At 57.1% G+C, this 25334-nt stretch overlaps 2 protein-coding genes across 3 annotated transcripts; both read right to left on the minus strand.

The window, feature by feature from the left end:
- Positions 1 to 579: 579 nt before the first annotated feature.
- NECAP2 (NECAP endocytosis associated 2) lies at positions 580 to 5481 on the minus strand. The gene is made up of 8 exons (XM_066563908.1): positions 5339 to 5481; positions 4138 to 4238; positions 3954 to 4058; positions 3065 to 3146; positions 2422 to 2530; positions 1909 to 2071; positions 1715 to 1790; positions 580 to 1420 (listed from the first exon to the last, which is right to left on the minus strand). The coding sequence occupies exons 1-8, from the start codon at positions 5437 to 5439 to the stop codon at positions 1372 to 1374; spliced, it is 786 nt and encodes a 261-aa protein (XP_066420005.1). The 5' UTR covers positions 5440 to 5481; the 3' UTR covers positions 580 to 1371.
- Positions 5482 to 6336: 855 nt separating this feature from the next.
- SZRD1 (SUZ RNA binding domain containing 1) lies at positions 6337 to 22642 on the minus strand. 2 transcript variants are annotated; one of them, XM_066563892.1, is made up of 4 exons: positions 22545 to 22642; positions 12046 to 12095; positions 9809 to 10060; positions 6337 to 8327 (listed from the first exon to the last, which is right to left on the minus strand). In XM_066563892.1, exons 1-4 carry the CDS (start codon positions 22593 to 22595, stop codon positions 8225 to 8227), a joined length of 456 nt encoding a protein of 151 aa, XP_066419989.1. In that variant the 5' UTR covers positions 22596 to 22642; the 3' UTR covers positions 6337 to 8224. The 2 variants fall into 2 exon arrangements, with proteins under 2 accessions (XP_066419989.1, XP_066419988.1); XM_066563891.1 differs by having other exon boundaries at positions 9809 to 10063.
- Positions 22643 to 25334: the final 2692 nt, after the last annotated feature.

Raw genomic sequence — 25334 nt, forward strand, 5'->3', positions numbered from 1 at the left:
CCCCGGGACCCCGGATCATCCCCCCCGCCGGAGCTTTAATTATCCCCCGCGTAATTAAAGACTTTCTGCCCCCACCCTAGTAGGGAAAAGTGGGCATAAATCCCCAAGCCGGGCCCCAAATCCCCCAGGACGGGGGCTGGAGGCGTCCCCGCCCCTGAAACAAGGGATGGATGCGGTCCCGAGCCACGCTCCGGGCAGGAGGGGCTCACCGGGCCGCCCTGGCCTCGCCCCCCCGGCAGGGAAAGTGCCCTTTCTCCCCGGAGAGCCGCAGATTACCCGGGCCGGGGAGCAGGCAGACAGGATTGAGGATTTACAGCGTCTTGGATGCCTCCAGCCCGGCGGGAGCTGCCTCCAATTGCACCCCCCAGCCCTTGTGTCCCAAACCCCCTCCTTTTCCCCTCATTTCCTCTCTTACCTTCCCCCTCCCGGTGTCCTTCCCAACAGAAACCACTGCTAAGCAACAGGTTCTGTTGTGCTCCGTGTCCAATCCCATTCCCTCGGCACCGGCAAGGAATGGGAATCACAAAAGCTCATCCTGGCTGCTCCGAGCCCGCCCAGGGGAAGAAAAAAATTCCAGTCTGGCATCAAAACCGTTTTATTGTTCAATCAGAAGCGTTACATTCTCACCTGGGTTCGCTGCCAGGCCCAGGGGAAAGCTCTGAAAGCAAAATGCCCATTATCCAGTGGGAAATGGAAAGGAAAATCCAAAGGGTTGGATAAAAATAAATGGGATTTCGTACTTGGAAAAGCCTTAATATAAATAGGTAAGAAAATATTTATTTGTTTCAAGAGGGATCTCAACCCCAGCTCTGTCCAAGAGCTTGGCTCCATTCTGTCCTTAATAAAATGTCCATGGAAATGAGTAAAAAATCGTGTCTTCAAAAGAGAGGAGGAGAAAAACAAACTTCCCAGAGTAGGAAATGAGGAATTTCAGCATGGAAATGCCGGGATCAGGCTCCCCACATCCCAGTTAAGTGCTCAGAAAAAAATCCAGGTGGTGCTTGGCATCCTGGCAGGGAAAGGTTTGAGTGGATCCAGGAGGATGCTCCTTGCCCAGGGAAGGATTGATCCAGCCCAAAAGCACGAGCAGAAGGCAGAGGAATCTCTGAGGAGAATCTGAGCTCTCCCTCCTTACCAAGGAGAGGGAGGGACCTGATGGATTTTCCCAAAGGAGAAGCCTCCAAGGTCTCCCAGCATCCTGGGTGTGGAGTGTTTTAAGGCACGTGGCTGTTTCCTTCTGGCACTTATTCCAGCATTCTGGCACTGGGTGGGTTGAAGGGCAGGAGTGAGGTGTCCTGAGGCTGCTTCTTTGGTCCCATAGAATCCTAAGGATCCCAGCACCCACGTGGGGAAAGGTGAGTGAAGGTGGGATCAGAACTGAACCCAGCCAGCGTTACCCTGAGCCTGGTTGGCAGTTGACCTAGAGAGAGGGAAAAACAGGGGAAAAAAGGGTGTTTAGAGATGGTAAAGGCATCCAGGGAGGAAAGTGGGCTGCAAATGGGTCATCCAGGAGCACCCCAAAACTCTCCTGGAGCAGCAGAGGAAGAAGTGCCCGTGGACCCAAACTCAGGGAATTGGCAGCACAGAGGCAGAACCGCTTCTGAACCCCAAAGCTGGGACTGGATGGAGCAGTGCCCCCACCCCAGTGGGGTTTTCCAGCAAAACCAGGCGGTTTTGGGGCATCCACCTCCCCCCAAATCCCTCTCCTGCTTACCCTGAAGCTTTGGCAAAGTCTCCCCAGACATCAGCAGCAGGAGCAGCAGTGGGCTGAGGCCAGGACAACAGGGAGTCTGTCAGAAAGTCAGGAAGAGAGGAAACAGACAGCAGGAGTGATTTCCCACTCTCATTCCCAGCCTCCCCCCTTTGATGCATGAAGCAGCCCCTCAGGAGCTCTGGGTGAGCACAGACCTGTGATGGGGGTTCCTGGGAGCTGGGCAGGTGTGGGGAGTGGGGCCGGGCGCTCCCCAGAGCTGGATTTTCCTCCAGGGGGTGGTGGGAGCAAGCTCAGGCCCCCAGGCCCTGCAGGACGTGGCCTGGTGCTCCCTGTCCCTCCTTCTTTTTTCTTCATGTTCTGAAAGGAGAGCAGGAAGTTTGGGTGGGATCGCATTTAAATCCAGAGACAGAGTGTGAAAACCCTGGAAGACGAATTGTTTTAATTTGGGAATAAAATCCTGCACTGCTGTGATGTCCCACTGCTGGTGCACCCAAAGGGGTCACAGGAGGGGTGGATTTTACCCCAGATCCCACAGGCCTGGTTTTGGCAGCAGGAATTGATTGCACCACGACCCCTGCAAATCCCTGCAGGCAGCGTTATCCCCACGGGCTCTGCCCTGAACCCATGCCCAGGGATTTTAGGGAGGAGCGGCTGCTTCCTCGTGGCACCCAAAGGAAAAGCTGGAATCAGCTGGGAAAGGCCCTCACAGCAATGTTGAGTTTGATGGTTTGTCCCTCCTTGAAGCCCAGATCCAGTTTGGGTCCCTGCTCCAGGTCCTGGGCCTGCCGGGCCAGCTCGCTCTGCTGCCTCACCCACCTGTGGGAATTAAATCCATGGAAAAGGAGACACAGCCCACCCCAGGCTCCCCCAGATAAATAAATCCTGCTGAGGACCATCCCTCTGTGGCAGCAGCTCTGCAAAGGTGTGAGCTGGGACCTCACCTGAGGGAGCACCCAGGGGAAGATTCCCAGCAGCGGCTGCTGGAGCCCCATGGATCCCCCAGCCAGCACCATGTCCATCCATCCCTCCCCAAAACCCCAAAATTCCAAAACCCCACCATCCCCAGCAGCTGGAGCAGCCCCTCAGGGCAGTCCCTTACAGCTGATACAGGAAGCAGAGGAGGTAAATTAGGGAATCTGGAGTGAGAATTTGGATGCCCAGTTTTGAACTTGGGAAGCCCAGTTTGGGACGCTGCTGATTCAGGCTGGGAAATCCTGGAGAGAGGAAGAGCTGCAAGTTCCCTCCTCTTCCCACCACAGCTGCCCAGCCCAGCTCCCACTTCTCCACCTCTACTGGAGGAGACCTGCCAAAAACAGAGCTGAGAGGACACAGGGAGAGGCACAAACTCACTTGAAGTGGTCCTGGAGGGCCACGTTGAAGTCAAAGGCATCTCCTCGGTCCACAAAGCCAACCCCGATGAACGCCCGGCGGCCTGGGCAGGGAGGAGGAGATTGGGATGGGATGGGATGGGATGGGATGGGACGGGATGGGATGGGATGGGATATCCCATTCTGCACAGCCCCATGCCTGGTGCTGCCTCCAGAGGGAGCTGGGACACTGGAGACTGAGCCACAGGACTGGGGATCACAGAATCCCAGAATGGTTTGGGTTGAAAGGACTGTAAATCTCATTCCATTCCATGGCCAGGGACACCTTCCAGTATCCCAGGTAGCTCCAAGCCCCTTCCAACCTTGGACACTGCCAGGGTAAAAAATCGGAAGCTTTTTACACAGGGATCCAGGGGCAGCCAGAGCTGCTCTGGGCACCCTGTGCCAGGGCCTGCCCACCCTCACAGGGAACAATTCCTAATTCCCAATATCCCATCCATCCCTACCCTCTGGCAGTGGAAGCCATTCCCTGTGTCCTCCTGTCCCTCCAGCCCTTATCCCCACTTCCTCTCCAGCTCTCCTGGAGCCCCTTTAGGGACTGGAAGGCCACAATTAGGTCACTCCAGAGCCTTCCCTTCTCCAAAGGCATCTCCAGGTGTTTGACCTCGTTGGCTGCACAGTACAAACAGCTTTTTAATTAACTGGCAGCAGGGGGGTGTTCCTGCATCCTCCTGCCAACGCTGAGCAGCCAAACCCAAGAGTTTTTCTTCCTGGCCAAGGTCAGAGCCGTGGGAGGGAGGCAGCTCCTCCTTCTGCCCCCGTGCAGGGAACATTCCGCCATGGGAAGCAGGAATCCTTCCCGAGCAGGAGCAGCGAGGGCTCTGCGGGGTCCGCGGCTGTGCCGGACGCACCGTTCCCATCTTCGATCCGGATGACAAAGTATCGGCTGGAGTCCGTCACGCCCTCCACAGCGACCCCGGGGAACTGCTCCACAGGAGCCTGGGCAAAGAGCTCTCCTGGAACACAGCAAGGGGCCGGGTAACGCCGGGCCCAGCCCGCAGCGCTGCTCGCCCGGAGCCCCGCGATCCCCCTCACCCGAGCTCTTGTCCTCCAGCTTGATGAAGGCCGTGCTGCCCTTGGCCGTGATCCGCAGGCGGCCGCTCCAGGCCGGCTGGTCCAGCTGCCACTCCGCGGCCCTGGGGAGCAGGAGGGGAGCCTGAGCCCTGTGCCTCCCACAGCCCCCGTATCGCCCACAGCCCCCGTACCATCCACAGCCCCTGTGCCGCCCACAGCCCCCGTATCGCCCACAGCCCCCGTGCCGCCCACAGCCCCCGTATCGCCCACAGCCCCCGTACCATCCACAGCCCCTGTGCCGCCCACAGCCCCCGTATCGCCCACAGCCCCCGTGCCACCCACAGCCCCCGTATCGCCCACAGCCCCCGTATCGCCCACAGCCCCCGTACCATCCACAGCCCCCGTATCGCCCACAGCCCCCGTGCCACCCACAGCCCCCGTATCGCCCACAGTCCCCGTGCCATCCACAGCCCCCGTGCCACCCACAGCCCCCGTGCCGCCCACAGCCCCCGTGCCGCCCACAGCCCCCGTATCGCCCACAGCCCCCGTACCATCCACAGCCCTTGTATCACCCACAGCCCCCGTATCGCCCACAGCCCCCGTACCATCCACAGCCCCCGTGACATCCACAGCCCTTGTATCACCCACAGCCTCCGTGCCGCCCACAGCCCCCGTGCCGCCCACAGTCCCTGTGCTGTCCCGGGGCACCCATGGAGCTCCTCTGCCTGCTGACAGGGCCAGGGTGGGCACAGTGGCGTTTGTCACAAAATGGCTCATTTCACCCCAAAACAGCTGCTGCGTTTGGGCAGGGAGCAGGCAAGAGCTGCGCGGGAGGTTTCGGTTCCCTTTCCGCGGAGTTTCCAGAGCCGAAGTTGCGTTAGGGACGGGCGGCTGTGGCAGGACGGGCTTGGGCTGGGGGTCACTGACGGGGTGGGAACCCCAAAACACACGGGGGGACGGAGACAGCCCGGTGGGGTGGGGATGGGGGCACAGACACCTCCTGAGGGAACCCACGGGGGCTGAGCTTTCACACCGAAGGGCTGAGATACCCCATGAGGGGCAGTTCTTCCTGCCCCACGAGGAGGGAGAGACCCCGAACACCTCTGGGAGCCACAAACCCCACACACCTCAGGAGGAGCGGACCCCACAAACCCCGCAGGGAGGGGGCGAGCCCCCCCACGCCAGGAGGCGCTGACACCCCGCGGGCGAGCGCGGGCCCCACCTGTAGCCGCGGTTGGAGGCCCGCGGCGGTACCCGGTACACGAGCACTGCCGGCTTCACGCACAGCACCGACTCGTACTCCTCCTCCGCCTCCGCCGCCATCGCGGCCCCGCCGCCGCTGTGCCCCGCCGCCTCGATGGTACCTCGGGGATGCCTCGGTGGTGCCTCAGGCCGCCCAGGAGGGGGCGGAGAGAGGCGCTTCCGCACCCGCGGCGCCCCCTAGCGAGCAGGAGGACCCGGTGCAGGGCGCTGCGGAAACCGGTCCCAGTTTGCTGCGGGAACTGGAACCGGCTCTGGGCTCCGAGCCACGAAACGGACAGGTTTAACTGCTTTTATAAATCAAGTAATTTTATAAATTTATAAATCTATCTATTTCTATTATAGAGTTATATACTATATATTATAGTATTATATGTTCTATGATATATATATGATATGTAAAATGTATGTATTAGATACTGGGTTGTATAATATATATTATTATGTTTATTCTATATATTAATATTTCTATATTCTCTATTAACATTATATGTTGAATTATTTATTTTTTAAATAATTAGTTAAAAATCATCTGAATTCAAGGGAGCCAGGGGCTGTGGGAGCTGCCAGAGCTCCCGGATTCCTCACCCCAGGAAGTTCCAGCACCTTCTATGGACATTATGGAGCACAACACCTGGGGGGAGCCCAGCACAGAGCAACAAAATAATCACATTCGATTAAATGAGTTCAAGTAACTGATTTGCTTTTCTCCTCCAGGGAGAGGCAGCGCTCACATCCACACTTGGGATCCACATCTTCCCTTGGAGCACTGCCGTTCCCACCCTCTTCAGACCACTCCTCTCAACCACTCTAAAAATGGAGTAAAATCCCCTGGGTTTGGGTGAAATTATGGGCAAAAGCTCCCAGATTTTACCTTCCTGGCAGATTTTTACACACCTGCCACCACTAAGCCTCCCCTGGCAGACACGGGGATAAAAGGAGGGAGCCATAAAGCCGTGAAAAGTTTAAAGACATTTATTTAAAATACAATTTATAAAACGTTTTCTTTCCGGCGCACGTTTTTTTTTGTTTTTTTGTTTTTTGGGGGGCAGAAACACGCGGGTACCGCGTCCATCCTCCCCCTCCTCGGGATGAAGGCGCTTCCCACAGGAACGCCGCCGAGCCCTGCCCGCGGGCGGGACGTGTCCTGGGCACCGTGTCCTGGCGCCGGGACGCAGCAGGAGCGGCCGGAGAAGGAGATTTCAGTGCTGGAAAAAGGGATTTCGGTGCCGGAGTTGGGATCTCGGTGCTGGCCACGGAGGAGGCAGCAATGTGGCACCAGAAATCCGGCAGATTTGGGAGGTTTTTGGCTATTCGATGCTATTTTTAGGAATAATTAAGGAAAGGCGCAGTGACTACAGTTATTGCTGACGGCCTTCTCCCTCCCGCTCCCTCCCGGAGCTCATCCCGGCCCCCAGGCTGAGGGGATGAGTGAGATCCCCCAAAAGTCCCCAGGATCCCAGGGGGAATCCTGGGGGAATCCCGCCCCACCCGGAACCAGCTGTGAGGAGCTGGTTAAGGTTCCGGGGGTTGGATACACAGGTAGTTTCTATTTTCCCGTTTCTGTGGGATTTCAGCCTCATTTCCACACAGGGCTTTTCGTGCACGTCAAGATTGGCTCGTTCCCCCTCAAACCCACTGAAGGCAGCACCCGGATGCAGGAATCCATCAGGAACCACCCAGGTCTCCAGGTCCTGGCCCTCCAGGAAGAGCATTTAGTGTTCATCCAATCCCTTGATATCGAGTGATCCTCAGCTTCATCCAGGGGGGGAACATCTCCATTCCTGGGGAGCAGCAGCCTCCCCATCCTCTTCCCAGGAGCTGGAGCAGGACAATCCCTTCCCTGAAGCCTCGCTGCCTCCAGGGAGATGGGGGAATCATCCAGGCTTTCCCCAAGGCTGGTCTGGTTCCCAGGTCTGCCATTCCAGGAGAGCTTGTACCGTCCCTGCGCCGCCGGGCCGGCCCCTCGGGATATCCCACTGCCCGACGTCACAGCCGCAGCGGCGCCGCAGCCTCTCCTCCTCCTCCTCCTCACATCTCCCTAATTCTTCACCACCCGGCCCTCCGTGGCCAGACAGCAGGCATTTGCACGGGGTCACTCTGCATTCCCTTCTCCCCAAACACAAAAGAACCCAAAAAGGATGTGTTTTAAGCTTCTCCTCAAAGCCAGCAGGGAATTGGAGCCAAGCTTTAACAGGAGCAGGATGTGAACTGGGTCCGACTCCGAGGTACCTGGGGGTATCCAGGAGTTCGCTTCCATGGCAGTGGAAATGGAGAAGGAGAAACATGAGCTTGTCATCCCCAAGCCATCACATGCATGGAAATCCATTGGAATTCCCTTCGGAACACTCAGCTACCTCTCTGAATTCTAACAAACGGCTCAAACCCTTCCCACGCACTCCGCCGATCCAAGATACAGAAAACAAACAGTAAACCAAATAAAAGAACCTAAAATCCTTGGAAACAGAACTCGTTCTGGAAGTGATGAGGACAACATGTGCGGCTGGGGAGGCTTCCCATCTTTTTTTTTTTTTTTTTTTTTTTTTTTTTCCTTAAATGCCAGGTTTGGAGTACAACAAACGTTATTGCTGGCGCTCGCTCCGACCCGAGTGGGACACGCACGACTCCCTGCGCCCGGCCGAGTCCGGCACGGCCCCTCGTGTCCCCCGGCCGCACAGGGGGACAGCCCTGCCGCGACGGCCGCTCACAGTGGGTGGAGAGGGGAGGTCACAGTGCGTGGGGCTAAAGGTCACAGTGGGCAGAGCAAAAGGGTCACAGTGCAAATCACCCCGGGAGGTCCCCTGGCCCGGGTCCGTGTGTCCGTGCCGGCGGAACGGTGCCTCCGCCTCTATCTGCGCTGCTTGAAGCCCTGCGAGCCATCGGGGCCCAGCGGCTGCCGGATCACATTGTTGGGCTGCCGGCTGTCCTCGGGCTGCGAGATCCGCGGCGGCCTGTGGGGACAGAGGGGGACAGCTGAGCCTGTGGGGCACTGCTGGGGCCTGTGGGGACACAGGGAACACAACTGAGCCTGCGGGGACACAACTGAGCCTGGGGGCACTGCTGGGGCCTGCGGGGACAGAGGGAACACAACTGAGCCTGCAGGGACATTGCTGGGGCCTGTGGGGACAGAGGGAACAGAGCTGAGCCTGCGGGGACAGAGGGAACAGAGCTGAGCCTGCAGGGACACAACTGAGCCTGCGGAGACAGAGGGAACAGAGCTGAGCCTGCGGGGACACAACTGAGCCTGCGGGGACAGAGGGAACAGAGCTGAGCCTGCGGGGACACAACTGAGCCTGCGGGGACAGAGGGAACAGAGCTGAGCCTGCAGGGACAGAGCTGAGCCTGCAGGGACACAACTGAGCCTGCGGAGACAGAGGGAACAGAGCTGAGCCTGCGGGGACACAACTGAGCCTGCGGGGACAGAGGGAACAGAGCTGAGCCTGCGGGGACACAACTGAGCCTGCAGGGCACTGCTGGGGCCTGTGGGGACAGAGGGAACACAACTGAGCCTGGGGGCCTGCGGGGACAGAGGGAACAGAGCTCAACCTGCAGGGACAGAACTGAGCCTGTGGGGACAGAACTGAGCCTGCAGGGACAGAGGGAACAGAGCTGAGCCTGAGGGGACAGAACTGAGCCTGCGGGGCACTGCTGGGGCCTACGGGGACAGAGGGGGACAGAGCTGAGCCTGTGGGGACAGAACTGAGCCTGCGGGGACACTGCTGGGGCCTACGGGGACACCGGAAGCAGGGACAGGCGAATGAGGTGTGGAATTCTGAATGAGGTGTGGAATTCCAAGTGCCTTGGGGAAACCCCTGCACCACAAGAATGCTGTCAGGTGCTCTGGGGTCCCCAGCACAGGAAGGACATGGAACAAGTCCCAAGGAGCCTGCCAAGGTGATCAGAGGGATGGAGCAGCTCTGCTGTGAGGAAAGGCTGGGGGAATTGGGATTGGTCAGCCTAGAACAGAGAACCTCTGGGGTGACCTAACTGGGGCCTTCCAGTGCCTGAAGGGGCCAACAGGAAAGATGGAGGGACTCTGGATGAGAGCCTGGGGGAATGGATTCCCACTGCCAAAGGGTAGGGATGGATTGGATATTGGGAAGAATTCCTCCCTGGCACAGGTCTCCCAGAGAAGCTGTGGCTGCCACTGGATGCCTGGAAGTGTTCCAAAGGCACACAGATGTGGCACAGGGACACATTTAATGGGGAACACAGCAGTGCCAGTCAATGGCTGGACTCTGTGATCCTGGAGGGCTCTTCCACCCTCAATGATTCCATGGTTTATGGCCTTACCAGGCACTTCCCTCACTCCCACCTAGCTGAGGCTCTAACAGAGCCCCCCTCTCTCTGTGCCAGCCCTGCTGCACTCCCCAAGCAGCCCACCCCCCCAATGCCAGACAGGAACTCCCCAGGCCCACGGGGCTGCTCCCACCTGTCCAGGATGGGCTTCTCCTGCTCCTCCTCAGGGCTGGCGCTGCCCAGGATGCGTTTCCTGGCCTCGGCGTACTCGGCCTCGCGCTGTGCCAGCGATTTGACGGGGAAGGCGGGGCGGCTGGCGGGGTGGCTGCTGCTGAGCACGCCGTTGCTCGTGGGCCGCTTCAGGATGCGGATCTGCGGCGGCGGCCCCGCGGGAAGGCTGTCGTCCTGGATCACAATCGGCACTTTGGGAGGAGATTTGGACTTTCTGCTGTTTGGGAAAAAAAACAAGGGGTTGGTGCTTGTTTGCTGCCCGGTGTCGCTATAGGACATGAAAAAACACAAGAGCACACTGCTGTTCTTAAGGTGAAGTGTCACAGACGTCTTTCATGAAAAATCCTTTCTTAGGATTTTTCCTTGTGAGAAGCTGCAGTTTCAGCAACCAAAAATAAACAATGGTTATCTGCTGCTGTGGAATGCAACAGGTAGACCCGTGATTGGTCTCCTGTGGGTGTTTGGATTTACTGACCACTCATGGCAGAGATGGCTCTTGCTCTGTCTGAGACACAGATCTTTGTTATTCATTCTTGTCTATTCTTAGCTTAGCTAGCTTCTGAAGAAACCTTTTCCTTTCTATTTCTTTTTAGTATAGTCTTAATGTAACATATATCATAAAATAATAAATCAAGCCTTCTGATCATGGAGTCAACATTCTTGTCTCTTCTTCATCCTGAAAACCCGTGTGACCACAGTCACGGTGAAGGAAAAAGGGAAGTTTATTTTCTGACTCTAACATTTATAGTTTTCTAAGAGTGCCAGTGGATTGGAGGGTGACAGTGCCCCTCTCCAATGACACTGGTCAAACCAACAGTTTATCAGCTTTCTCTTCTTCTATATAAGAACGCAAAACAATGAGTTATTTACAAAAAGTGTGTGAGAAAGTTCACTACAAAAATGTCAACATTAAAAAGCTTAAAAAATCTTAAAAAACCAGAGTGACAGCTCGGCGTGTGAACTCCTCATGCTCAGATGGCCTTCCTGTGATTAAGAGCAGCCTGGAATAATTAAAGGCCTTGTTATAGTTGTAACTCTAAAGAGGAGCAGTGGATTAGCTCAGAAAGAGATGGAAAATCAGTCCCTGCTGTGTGTGACACCATTAAACTCTCCTGAAGGAATGGGAACAGAGACTGCTCCTGTTCCTTCAGCAGAGCTTTACTGTGACCGTGTTCACAGGGGTCTCAGGTTGAGCCAAGAGACGAGGATCTGACTCTGTTTCAGAAGGTTTGATTTATTATTTTATGATATATATTACATTAAAACTATACTAAAAGAATAGAAGAAAGGATTTCCTCAGAAGGCTGGCTAAGAATAGGATAGGAAAGAATGATAACAAAGGCTTGTGGCTCTGACAGAGTCTGAGCCAGCTGGACTGTGACTGGCCATTAATTAGAAACAACCACATGAGCCCAATCCCAGATGCACCTGTTGCATTCCACAGCAGCAGATAACCATTGGGTACATTTTGTTCCTGAGGCCTCTCAGCTTCTCGGGAGGAAAAATCCTAAGGAAAGGATTTTTCATAAAAGATGTCTGCGACACTTTACCATTTCTAGTAGAAGATATTGGTATAAGCACTTTGATTTCATTTCCTGCAAGGATTTCTAGGGCTCCTCTCACCAGGACACCCAGCCTGTCACTCCAACCCTGCCATTTCTCTCCTCAGAGCCAGCCTCGGCCCCAGCTCACCATCTGAATGTTTTACAGTCCCTTTTCTGCATGGAACTCCCAGAGGATAAATCCCATGTCTCTCTAATAATCAAAGGGGAAAAAACCCAACCACAAAGGACTCGTCAGCAACGATTTAAAAAGTTTCTGGTAGGAGAAAATAACACAGCCCTGCCCAGGCCCAAAGGAAGCAGGAAAAGAAATTCTCCCTGATGCAAGACACAGCTAGTCAGTCCAGAGCCAGGAGCTGGGATTACCCGACTCACCCATTTCTTCCCCTCTTCTTTCTCACATGGCTTCCCCCAAGCTGGAGCTTCATCCAGTCTGGAGGAGCTGGCTCTGAAATCAGAGCACTCTCAGCTTTCTCCCGCGGCTCCAAAGGGCCACCTAGTGGCACGGAGACAGGGATTCCCTGGTTCTCAACCCCAACCCAGCGCTCCCCACTCACTCTGAAGCTGTTTCCCCACTGCTCCCACTCCCCAGGCCCTCAGCTGTCCCAACAGCACCTCAGGAAAATCAGGATTTTACCTTTCCTTCTGTGTGATCTTCAGCTTCTTTTCCAACCGTCTGTCTATTTCCTTGAAAAGAAGGAGAGAAAAGTAAAACCACAAAGTTTTTTATTAAAATGAAGACCAATCTCAGTTTGGAGGTCAGAGTTTGAGCCTGTCTGGGCACACACTTAATTTCAGTGTTCCAAATACCGATCTGTAAAGGGGGGAGGGAGTGTGTGGTTCCATCTGAGGATGACTTGGGAATCAAGAGGCAGAGAAAAGCAAAGCCACCATGGATAACCCATGAGAAAAGCAAACCACCAGGAATATTTTGCTGTAACCAGCAGCACACCCACAGCAGGCCGTGGATCCGGCACGGGGCGCTCATCGCTCATTTTAACCACCTCAGCTGGCAAAAAACCACCTGTGAGGGTAAAACCCCACAGAACCCACAGCAACTGCCCAGCAATTCCACAGCAAGGCACTCCTGGATCCAGGCAGGGATCAGGCCAAACCTGCTGGGCATTGGAGCAGCAGTGGCCACAGCCAGGGTGATCCAGGGAAGCTGAGCCCCGAGCCCAGAGCCCCGAGCCAGGGGCAGGGCTGGCCAGCAGGGCCACATTCCTGCCAGGAAAAGGCCCTGCCCTGCCCCACACGCACCAGGGAGCCTCCCTGGGCTGCTCCCTGCCTTTCCACACCTGCAGTCACCAGCGAGTCACCCATGGGCAGAGAGACGCGTTCATCACCCACAGAGCCGGGTCTGAGCATGTCAGCTCTGCCCGAGGCTGGCAGCCACCTCTGCCAAGCTGGCCAGGTGTTGCAACCAGAGCAATCACAGAGAAAACTCGGCTAAGGAGGAGGACAAAGCCAGGTTTCAACCCCCCTGCAGGCGACCTGCCCCAACCCCGCCGGTATTTTTAGATCCTCACAATTTTTAGATCCTCACGAAAGCTCCGAAGCAGCTTTTTGTGTTTGATTTAGTCACAAAGGAAGGGGGAAAACACTACCTGAGAGTGTCCTAGTTTAGCCAGCTGATAACTGGCACTACAGAAGGAAATTCCAAACTTGTGGCAGGAGGCAGCTGCTCTGCTTTGAGGCCTGGCTGCTTCCCCCTGCTGCCTGCAGGAACCACAGCGGGCACAGCTCGGGAAAGGAACGGGTTTGGACAGAAATTCCCTGACCTGTGAGCAGGGAAGGAGCACAAGTCACTACAAGATGCCAAACCACAGTGCTGGCTGTTGGTCATACAGGCCACGGCAGCCTCCACCTAGAAGGGAATAAATCATTTCAGGAAGATGAAAGGTGGGTGGGAGGTTGAGTTTCCTCACCCAAGCCTGTCCTGGGAGGTAACAAAACCAGGCAGAGCTTCACAAGGCAGAGCCTCCTGGGGAGGGCAAACACCTGCAGGCAGCTTCCTTCCTCTTCAAGGGGACTGGGAGGGAGGAAAGTCCCATTCCAGTGCTGCTCAGGAGGGAGGGAAATGTGTAAGAGCTGCCTCCTGCCCTCCCCAAAAGCAGTGGATATCCCAAAAGCAGAGGATGGAGATGCCGTGGAGCAGCTGGTGGCAAACAGCAGAAGCCAAATGAGGGGAAGGGGTTGGCTCCTCACTGAGCCAGCCCAGGTGTCATCGTGGTCTTGAAACCACATTTTCAGCCTCCAGGAGTTCACCCAGGCCCTCCTGGAATATCCCCATTAAATACTTCAGCACACGGGGGAGAGAGACAGCAGGAAAACGGGGTGGAAAGGGGGGAAACACACTGAGGAGCTCCTCAAACCATTTCACTCCAAATAGAAACAGGGCTGCTGAGCCCTCAGCTGGGACTTTGGGACAGAGGGGTCACAAGCCACATGGCAGCCCTGGGGAAGGCTCTGCTCTACTGCCTCCTTCCCAGCAGAGGAGAGGTGGCCTGGCAAAAGTCACATTCCTGCACTGCTGGGGGCTCTGAGCTGAGCTCAGGGACTGTTCCTGCACTGCTGGGGGCTCTGAGGCTGTTCCTGCATTGCTGGGGGCTCTGAGGCTGTTCCTGCACTGCTGGGGGCTCTGAGCTGAGCTCAGGGCTGTTCCTGCACTTCTGCTGGCTCTGAGCTGAGCCCCAGGGTTGCACAGCCATGGTGTGACTGGGAGATGCTGCAATTGCAGGGTGTCACCTCCACCTCAGCACCTGAGAACAGGTGATTCATGGCATTGTCACCGAGCCCCAGCGCTGCCAGACAGCCCCACACGCTCCAACCACAGCCTGCAGCCTCCCCTGCCACAGAAAAATCAAGCTCTTTGCTCTGCTCAACACAAAAACTTATTCCAAGGAATCCTTCAAAACCTCCCCAACTCCTTCACAGCCTGTTTCACTTTTCCCACTCTGGAGCAGGTCACTTCCAGCAAAATTCTTGGTGCCTTCGTCTCCAAACCCCCAAAACTGGCAGTGGTCAGGGAGCAAACGCGTGGTCCTGGACCATAAACCAGTGCTGTGTGCTTGGGGAGCTCCTCACCAGGGATCACACGGGGTCATGGAGGCTGGAAAAGACCTTGGATCACTGAGCCCACCCTGTCCCCAGCCTGGTGAGTGCCACCTCCAGGGATGGGCACTCCAGACCTCCCTGGGCAGTTCCAAGGCCTGAGCCCCCTTTCCATGGGGAAACTCCTCCTGATGTCCACCCTGAGCTCCCCTGGCCCAGCCTGAGGCCGTTCCCTCTGCTCCTGTCCCTGTTCCCTGGAGCACAGCCCGACCCCCCGGCTGTCCCCTCCTGGCAGGAGCTGTGCAGAGCCACAAGGGCCCCCTGAGCCTCCTTTTCTCCAGGCTGAGCCCCTTCCAGCTCCCTCAGCCTCTCCTGGGGCTCCAGCCCCTTCTCCAGCTCTGTTCCCATCCCTGGACACGCTCCAGCCCCTCCAGGTCCTTCCTGAACTGAGGGGTCCAGGACTGGAGGTGCCTCAGCACAGGGGCCTGGCCCTGCCCTGGGCCTGTGCCCACACCAGCCTGGCACAGGGAGCAAAGCCAGGAGCAGTAAAATATCCCCTAAATTCCAGCCTCAGCAGCTGATGGGAGCACTGTGCTCCCTGCAGAACACGAGGCTTCCTCCACACGCAGGGACCTTGGCAGAATAACAGAAACCAACCCCTGACAGCAATGACACCCACCCCAACCACTGCAGGATCCACAGAATTCCTGGCACTGCTGAGGGGATTCCAGCTGCCTCCAGACATCCACTGAACTTTTGGGAAGGAAAAATCTCCTTTTGTGTTTAAACAGATGGCCAAAAGCAGCTCCCCACCTCACACACCTCTTGGTGTGTCAGAAATTGTGTTTTCTTCTAAACACAGGCACTGACTCTGCATTTTCCAGGCAGCTCAGTGCTCATTACTAGGATGTCTGGAATTGTAGGAATGGAGTGTTTGAACACCACGTGCAGACACAGCCCCAGCCCTGAGCAGCCTCACAGCTCGTGACAGGGATCACTGCACCAATTTAAAAGCAGAATCACCTTGGCAGTGCTCATTTTTAATTAAAATCAAATCCCTGCTGCTGCTCCTCATGGATCCATCCGTCTGCTGATGTCACCCCCTCTCCTCTGCTGTGTCACGCTGGCTGTCACCGTGTGGGTAAGGAGATAAAATTAGGAGCTGACTCTGAGGGCAAGTGCCAGAGGCACTACAAGCACCACAGGCATGAACTGTCTGCAGAGACAGCTGGATGGGGCATCTGAGGAGCTGGACAGGTCACTGTGGACAAACCCCAGGTGTCCTTCACCTGAGGGGGGCTCTTCCAGCTCCCCCTTCCCACACAAACTTATCTGCATCACCAAAAACCAAGCCTGCTTCACATCCCTGTGCAAAACCCCCTCCCCAAAGATTAGGAAGGAATCTCACCAGCCTATTTTTAGGGCTATTATTTGTGGATGCCAAACAGGACCCAAACAAACAGCCTGAAGAAGATTCTGTTCTCTGACATTTAGGCTGCATTTGTGGACAAGGACATCATGGAAACTGAGCTCCAGCCCCACCACAGCCACCCTTACTACCCCTACCCTGAGGAAAACAGCCAACAGGATCCATAGCCCCCCTTGGAATGCAGACATGGACCCCAGGACACGAAGCTGCTGCTCAGATCCCACATTCCTGTGGCTTGGTATCCCAAAGAGCCACCCAGCAATTCAGCTGACACCTTGGGGGTGCTCCTGGTGAGCTGGAGACCCTCAGCACCCCAGGAATGCATCCTTCAGGAAGGGACAGCCCTCCAGGGGATGGAGGCACATTCCCAGGCAAATCCAGAATATTGGGAAGCACAGGGGCCTGAGCCAGCCACGCTGCTGGCCAGAAATCTTTTGGAAATACACATTTGGGAATACAGGCAGTGCCCTGGACACACACATTGTGAGCACTGTCCCCATCCCTGCCAGCAGGGACTCTCCAAGCACAGCAAACACTGGCAGCTCCCTCTGGCTGCCTTTCACCCCAAGGTGAGTGAGTGAGCTCCACTGAAGGTGTGAGGAAGGCAGAGACTTGGTGTCAATCACTTACACCAGGTGGTATCTCCCCTCTTGCTCCAAAAGTCCTCTGCAGAAATCCAGGGGAGATCCCTACCGGAGCACAGGGCAGCAGTCCTGGTGCTCTCCTGATCTCTGGTAACATTCCAAAGCTCTGGAAAACCATTAACCACATTCTCTGCTGTATCTGCTCCCAGCACAACCTTCTACCCCTTCTCACCCCAATAACATGGAATGTCAAACCCCAGAACAAGTGAATTTCAGCTGGAGCTGGATCCTCCCAAAACCACAGCCTTGTCTGCTCCTCACAGCACCACTGGCTGCTCTGGCAATTCCTGACAAACTCCAAAGCCTGGCTGATGTTCCTTTCTTTAGGAAATAAAAGCAAGTTTTAAGATGTGAGGTCAGCAGAGCTGTTGATGGGGACCTGAACCTGGAACTGCTTCCCAAAACACCCTCAGGAAAGAACAGACGTGGGCAGTCCCTGATCTCCTCCTTACCCACCTATTTCTCTCCTCCAAAGCGAAATTAATCTATTAATTACTGCAACTCTCCAGTTCCTGAGGCTACTGGGGATCAGCCTGCTGCATTAATCAGTCCTCCCAGTCGCTCTGCCAGGCTCAGGCCTGGCAGTGGCAGCCCAGGACAGCCCCAGGGGTTTGTGTCTCCATGGCAGATCCTGCTCCTCAGCACCAGGCACTGAGGACACAGAGCATTTTTGGGAACAAGCCTGGCAGTGCCACAGGACATTCCCAGCACGGATTTTTAGGGCTGGGGGAAGCACTCAATGGGGCAGCAGCTCCTTCTCCCTTGCTGCAGAATCCCCAAACCAACCCTCACTTCCCCCTGTTCATTCCCAACCTCCAAACCTCCCATTTCTTACCAACAAACCTCCCTCTGCCCATGCAACACCGAGCAGCAGAAACAGAAACTTCCATTCCCAGTTTCAAGACTTTTTTGGATCTGTTACAGCACCTAAAGCAAACATTTGGTGAAAGTTTGCCCCAAATCTTTCTGGTGTGAGAAGTCCAAATCCATCCTGGGCTCATGGCAGCAGGGGAGGGGGGATTCTGAGACCCTCAGTACCTGCAGAGCTGCCCCAGCCCTGGCCCAGCACAGGGAGGAGCTGGAGCTGCTGGAGGCTCCAGGGGGATCAGGGGGATGGAGCAGCTCTGCTGGGAGAGCTGGGAATGCTCACCTGGAGAGGAGAAGCTCCAGGGAGAGCTCAGAGCCATTCCAGGGCCTGAAGGGGCTCCAGGAGAGCTGGAGAGGGACTGGGGACAGGGGATGGAGGGACAGGACACAGGGAATGGCTTCTACTACCAGAGAGCAGGGATGGATGGGATACTGGGAATTAGGAATTGTTCTCTGTGAGGGTGGGCAGGCCCTGGCACAGGGTGCCCAGAGCAGCTCTGGATCCCTGGCAGTGCCCAAAGCCAGGCTGGACAATGGGGCTTAGAGCAGCCTGGGACACTGGAAGATGTCCCTGCCCGTGGCAGGACATGGAATGGGATGAGCTTTAAGGTCCCTGCAAACCACTCTGGGATTCCCTCACAGCCCTGACCCCAAAACCCAATTTTCCTCACGGACACAGCTCCTGCACAGCCCAACCTCGTCCGTGTGGCCTCTGCCCACAGCAGTCATTAGCACAGGGAGGTCACAGTGTCACACTCCAAGATATTTCCTTTCTGCCTGAACTTCAACCCCACTGAGCACCTCCAAGTGATAGGAGCTGACACCTGCAGATGCAGTGACCCAGAGCCTGGCAGGTGACACCCATGGCACCCTCACGTGGGACAGACAGGAGACATTCTGGCACCTCAGGTGCCCTGTCCTCCCTGAGCGCTGTGACACAAGCTGGGGACAGCCCCCAGGCCAGGCCAAAGTGCATTCCCAGCCTCTGGCTGCTCCATCCACCCAGAGTGGCCAATCACAGGACACAGGGCAGGTTCTCCCCCCCCAGGGACACAGCTGGGATCAGTGGGGACACTGGAGGGGCTGCAGGCAGCAGCTGGGAGCTCAGTCTGCAAACTCCAGGGGGAAAAAGACACACAAGGAGGTTAATTCCATGGGATTTTAACCTGTTTAGGATTGCCAGAGTAATGTTTGACCTGCAGGGAACCACAGAATGTCCTGAGCTGGAAGGGACCCACAGGGATCAAACCCGACCCCTGGCCCTGCACAGACACCCCAACAATCCCAGCCTGTCCAAACCCTCCTGGAGCTCTGGCAGCCCCAGGGCTGGGAGCATTCCCTGGGGAGCCTGGGCAGTGCCCAGCACCCTCTGGGGAAGAGCCTTTCCTGATCTCCAACCCAAACCCCCCTGGCCCAGCTCCAGCCCCTCCCTGGCTCCTGTCCCTGCTCACAGGCAGGGATCAGAGCTGTCTCCTCCCTTGGGATGAAACTGAAAGAGATTCTGACCTGAAATCAATGATTAAGACTCTGACGCACTCCAGTTTTAGCTGGCAAATGAGTAACCAATGAATCCACCTGCCAAGCACCAATTCCAAGCTGAGGATCACCCATGACCATGGATACACTCCAGTTTTGGAGCCCAGCTTCCCACCTAACATTTAATTATTGGTTTAGCCAGGTAAACAGGCCTGAGTGTCACCAACTGACCTCTCATTTGTGTTTGTCAGCTGGGCCACACAACACCACACAAAAACAAACCAGGAATTAAGGCTCATTAGTGTTTTCTGACCCAGACTGGCCTTTGAAGCCCTTCCCACCCTTACTCCTAACTCAGGCTTTACTCACGGCCTGGTTTCCATCTGTAACTCCCCATTCCACAGACATTCCAGGGCTCTAATTGGACACCAGGGAGGTGACAATGACCCAGAGGACCCACGGAGCTCTGCTGCACCCTGTGGCCCTGGGACAGGGGGCCCTGCCTGCCATGGTCACTCATGGGTGGCACATTCCCAAGGAGCTGCTCCGTGTCTGGGGCAGTCCTGATGGCACAAGAGCAAAACACAAACAGAGGCCACGCTGAACACCCAAACACCACCAGGATTTGTTCCACAGCTCCCTGACTGACCAAACCGAGCTGGCTTGGGTTTTTGGGGGTTTTCTTCAACCTAGTAAGATTTTCCTGGTGCCTGATTTGGGAGAGCTGCAAGAGAAAAATGAGGTGAATTTTAATTAGGAGGCCATGGGATCTCTGCTCAGCCCAGAGCTGCCTCTTGCTGACAAACCTTCCTTAAGGCCTTCAGCAGAAGTTCTCAGCCTCACCAAAAGCTAGAAACAAAAACCCCCAGAACTAAAAATCTGATGTATTTGCTTTCCCAAGGAACACCCTGTGGGTGGAATATTAAAAAATTACATGCTAGGACACAGATAATGTATCCCATAAAACCTACCATGGATCTCCTGCTGCATCTCTACCATTCCCTCATGTGCTGAAGGGTCTAAAAAAATTAAATAACTCAGGCATCCAACAGTGGGAAGTATCAGCATCACAGAATCCTAGAATGGTTTGGGTTGGAAGGGACCTTAAAGCTCCCCCAGTGCCACCCCTGCCATGGGCAGGGACACCTTCCACTGTCCCCAATGTCCAGCCTGGCCTTGGGCACTGCCAGGGATCCAGAGGCAGCCACAGCTGCTCTGGGCACCCTGTGCCAGGGAACAATTCCTGCCCAATATCCCAGCTAACCCTGCCCATTCCCTGTGTCCTGTCACAGCAGGATGTGTTTGAGCTGCTCCCTGGTGTCTCTGCTCTGCTGCAGCCTACTCCTGAGCACCAACCAGGACTGCCAAACCCTGTTCCTGTATGCTGGGATCCACCTCGTGCTGCCTTGCATGGAAGAAAATCACAGAGTCAGGGAATGCCCTGAGCTGGAAGGGACCCACAGGGATCAAATCCAAGCCCTGGCCCTGCACAGGCACCCCAACAATCCCAGCCTGTCCAAGCCCTCCTGGAGCTCTGGCAGCCCCAGGGCTGGGAGCATTCCCTGGGGAGCCTGGGCAGTGCCCAGCACCCTCTGGAGAAGAGCCTTTCCTGATCTCCAACCCAAACCCCCCTGGCCCAGCTCCAGCCCTTCCCTGGCTCCTGTCCCTGCTCACAGGGAGGGATCAGAGCTGTCCCTCAGGAGGAGCTGCAGCTGCTGCTGGTGCTACAGCAGAGCCTCCTCCTGCCCTCGCTGCTCTGTGCCCACCTGCTGCCTCCTGTGGCTGTGACTTTGGGACACCTGAACGTCCCCAGCTGCAGCAGCATCCATCAGAACCACAAGAACCACGGGACAAGGGGAGGTTGAGCTCTCCTGTGACCCATCCTGTCAGCATCCACTTCCTGCCGGCACCACCAGCAGCTCCAGGGCTCCTTCCTGCCAGGCACAGAGTGAGATCCCCTTCCTGACCCTCAGGGATGGCCCAGGGCAGCTCCTGCCCCTCTCCCAGCCTGCACAGGCACTTGCTTCCCACACCCCTCCAACTGCTCCTCAGGCATACAGAGCCTAACAACTGCAACAGCAGCTGCTCCTCCTGCCAGGCCTACAGGAGCAGCTGAGGGAGCTGGGAAGGGGCTCAGCCTGGAGAAAAGGAGGCTCAGGGGGGCCCTTGTGGCTCTGCACAACTCCTGACAGGAGGGGACAGCCGGGGGGATCAGGCTCTGCTCCCAGAACAGGGACAGGAGGAGAGGGAACGGCCTCAGGCTGGACACGAGGAGGAATTTCTGCATGGAAAGGGTGCTCAGGCCTTGGCAGAGGCTGCCCAGGGAGGTTTGGGGTTCCCATCTCTGGAGGTGTCCAAGGAAGGCCTGGAGCTGGCACTCAGTGCTCTGGGCTGGGGACAAGGTGAGGACTGGGCACAGGGAGGACTCAATGGTCCTGGAGGGCTTTTCCTACCCCAACGATTGTGTGATTCCCCAGGGAATCTCCCCGTTTTCCCTGCTCACCAGCACAAGCACCCCTGAGGTTACGAGCACAGCAGTTTGGACTGGAAATGGGTGTGAGAAAGGACAAGTGACAGGGATTTCTCCTTCTAAGGAAAACCACCTGGGAGGTACCATCAGGAAGGACAAACTGGGAGGACGCTCCATGGCAGGATTGGAGCATCAGGACCATTTTAAACCATTACTTAAGGCCACAGTCATGGGCTCCCGAGGCTCCAGCCGTGTCCCTTCATGGAGCGCAGGAATTATCTCCGAGCCGGGCACGAGGGGCGGCCGAGCGGCTGCGCTGCCAGCCTGGCACCGGCCCCTCTCGGGCATTCAATTACAGGCTCTATTTTGCTCCCCTGGCTCTGGCCAGGTGTAACCCAATCCCTTGCCCACAGTGGCGTCCAGGCTCCTCGCCGAGGCCCCGTCCGGAGGTCCCGCTGCCCTCTGATCCCCCCGACCCCGAGGAACTCGCCACAAGCAGAGTTTGCCCGGCGGAGTTTCCCCTCGCTGCGAGCAGCGCGCCCGCCCACACTGCTGCTGAGGCAGGGCTGATCTGCGAGCACAGCACTCGCAGCCCTCGGGGTCCCCGAGCGTGACACACACGGTGCCCATCCAGCCCCGGAGCCGCTGCTGAAGCGGGGCCGAGCCCCAGGGGCCGGGCTGGGACTCTCCCCGTTCTGCGCGAGTGACGGAGCACGTTCCGATCGGGGGGAAAGGCCTTCGGGTGTGCGCCCGCTGCCCCCAGAGCCCGCCAGGGTCACCGCCATGCCGGGCTCGCACATTTTGGCTCTGCTCGCCCCTCGTGCTCCACCCCCCCGGCCAGCGGAGCTTCCCGCGGGGCTGGGCCGCGACCCCGCCGAGCCCCCGCGGCCGCAGCCCCGCCGCGCCGAGGGGGGTTTGGACACCGAGGAGCACACGGGGGGCCGGAGGACGGGCAGGGAGCCGCTCCGAGGAGGGACCTAAAGCGGGACCGAAGAACCGGCGAGCAGCGGGGCTGGGGGCGATCCGCAGTCCCCCGCGCCGAGCGAGGCCGCGGTCTCTTTAAGAGGCCTAGCAGCGCCGCGGGGCCGCCGCGCCGCCGGACGCGTCCCGACGCCTCCTCAAGCAGCGCCACGCTGCCTGCCCGCGCCCCCCCGGCGCCCCGGGCCCGCCATGCCGGCCCGCGCCGCCGCCCTCACCCCGCTGTCGGCCGCCTCCTCCCAGCTCTCCGCGACCTCCTCATCTTCCATTTTAATTCCCGTCCGCCGCCGGGCCCGCGCGCCCGCGCATGCGCGCGCCGCCCGCCGGCCCGCGCCCGGCAACGCACGCGCAGCGCGCGGAAAGGGCGGGAAGCGGCGGAGGGGCGGGGCCCCACAGCGCCCCCTGGCGGCCCGGAGGACCCGGCTCAGGGCGGGGCTTTGAGGCGTTTTCCTTTAATTTTTGTGTTTTCCTTAAATTTTGAGGTGTTTTCCCTCAGTTTGGGCGTGATTTCCTTTTGAGATATTTTCTCTTAATTTTGGTGTGTTTTCCCACAATTTTGAGGAGTTTTCCCTTAATTTTGATGTGTTTTTCCTTGATTTTGGTGTGCTTTCCACAATTTTGAGGAGTTTTCCCTTAATTTTGATGTGTTTTTCCTTGATTTTGGTGTGCTTTCTCTTAATGTTCAGGCATTTTTGTTTGTTTTTCTATAGTTTTGTTTTCCCTTAAATTTTCGAGTCTTTTCTCTTAGTTTTAGGGTGTTTTCTCTTAATTTTGAGGCGTTTTCACCTAATTTTGTGTTATTGGACAAATCTCTCTCCAAATTTAAGTTATTTCAGCCACCAATCCAGCCTCTGGTCCCTCCTGCAGATATCCAGGTGTCCGTGTGTCCTTCCAGCCAATTCGTGCCTCTTCATTTAAGCCTAAAGCTGCTCTTATGGAGCACAAGGATCCGCTCCAGCCTTCAGAAACATCCAAAATTCCCCAAGTCCCCATAATTTCTTAAACCTTTCTCATTTATATCCAAAATATTCACCACTCCAATGTTCTCCTTTGAGAGATTGGGATTTGCATTTCTTTTTCATCCCTCAAAAATTAACTGCCCCTTCAGCACCCTAAAAACCCCACGATTTTCACACAGGGAGTTCGAGAACCTGCCCTTAAATCCTGAACTTTTCCCCAGATTCCCACCCAAGAGCCAGAGTTTGCCAGCAGATGGCGACTGGACTCCTAAAAACATCTCCAGCTAAAACAAATCCCGATCCCTGCGGTCTGCCCTTGAATCTGAGCCTCTCCCCTGCCAAGCCCAAAATTTGGGCAGGGGACCTCCGGACGCCCCACAAGTGGATTTTGGGGGGCTGTTTATCCAAGGTGGAACTGTTGGAGGGGGTTTGGGGGTTGTGCAGTGCTCCATGGGCATTAAATCCTTGGATTTCAGCTCCTTTGGGTGGGATTTGGCGTTTCCCCTCCAGAAGTTGCAGCAGCCTGGGGCTGTTCCTGCCCGTGCTCTGGGGTTCTTCCAGAAGCAACAGGAGCTGAGTTTTCCAGCAGGCAGAGCCTGGCATGGTTGGCTCCATCCTTTCCAGCATTCCAGCGGCGTTCCCTGGGACGTTTCCTTCCATCCTGCTGTAAAAAATCCCCCTCCCAGCCATGTCTGACCCTGAGCACCCCAAAAAATCAGGTGGGATCCGTTGGAAATGAGGCATTGATGGCGGTGTCACACCCCAGGGGAGCTCAACTGCTGGGGGACAAACCCCAGATGTGTCCCTGGGTTATCCCAGTCCTGCACAGAGCACCTGGGACACATCCCATGGCTTCTCCCGGGTTATCCCAGCCCTGCACATGGCACCTGGGACATCCCATGGCTCCTCCCAGGTTATCCCAGTCCTGGGACATCCTACAGCTCCTCCTGGGTTATCCCAGCCCTGCACAGGCCACATGGGACACCTCCTATGGCTCCTCCTGGGTTATTCCTGCCCTGCACATGGCACCTGGGACATCCCATGGCTCATCCTGGGTTATTCCACAGAGTACCTGGGTCACATCCCACAGCTCCTCCCGGGTCATCCCTGCCCTGCACAAAGCACCTGGGACATCCATGGCTCCTCCCAGATTATTCCAGCCTTACACAAGGCACCTGGGACATGCCATGGCTCCTCCCCAGTTATCCCACAGAGTGCCTGGGTCACATCCCACAGCTCATCCCGGGTTATCCCAGCCCAGCACCGGCTCCTGGCCGTGGATCCCGGCTCTCCCTGAGGCTCCTGGAGCCCGCCCTCGGGCAGGGCGCGGGCCCAGGATGCTGAGCGGGCTCCTCCGTGCGGGATGCGGGTCTGTGGGACAGACAGCGTGGCAGTGATCACCTCTTCCCCGGAGAATAATGTCCCCACACAACCCGCCACCGGGATCTGATGGTGAAACACAGCCCTGCACAGGGCTGCTTCCCACTGGAATGGGCTCCGCTCCCTCCCTTCCTCACTTCCATAGGAAGAGAGGCACCACAGCCCTGCGGGCACAGGGCCCATCCCGCCTCCCTGCCGCGCCCTCAGGCGCTCCGGGTCTCTGAGGGTACACCGGGACATGGCGGGGCTGCAGCAGGCGCTGAGGGGCGCCCCTGCGGGCGGAGCAGGGCCCCGTGCCCCAGCTGCGCCTCACGGGGCTGTGGATGAGGGTGGGAAACCGGGAGGGAACGGGACAAGGAACGGGACCCGCCCTGGCACCTCCGCCTCAGCGCCGACCTCCCCAACATGGCGGCCTCGCCCGCCCGCCTCGCCCAACATGGCGCTGGGACCGTCCCAACATGGCGGCGGGACCATCCAAACATGGCGGCCCCGTGCTGCGCCGCGAAGCGAAGACTTGACCTTCCCATCATGGCGCCACCATAACACCACCCCCCATGCCCGCCCCATCAGCACGTGATCCCAGGGAGGCGGTCCTGCGCCTGCGCAGTGCGCGGCCGGCGCGGCCGGGGTAGCGGCGGGAGGGCGGGGAGGGAAGATGGCGGCGCCGGT

Source organism: Molothrus aeneus, chromosome 21 (assembly GCF_037042795.1).
Source record: "Molothrus aeneus isolate 106 chromosome 21, BPBGC_Maene_1.0, whole genome shotgun sequence".
NCBI classification, from domain to species: Eukaryota; Metazoa; Chordata; class Aves; order Passeriformes; family Icteridae; genus Molothrus; species Molothrus aeneus.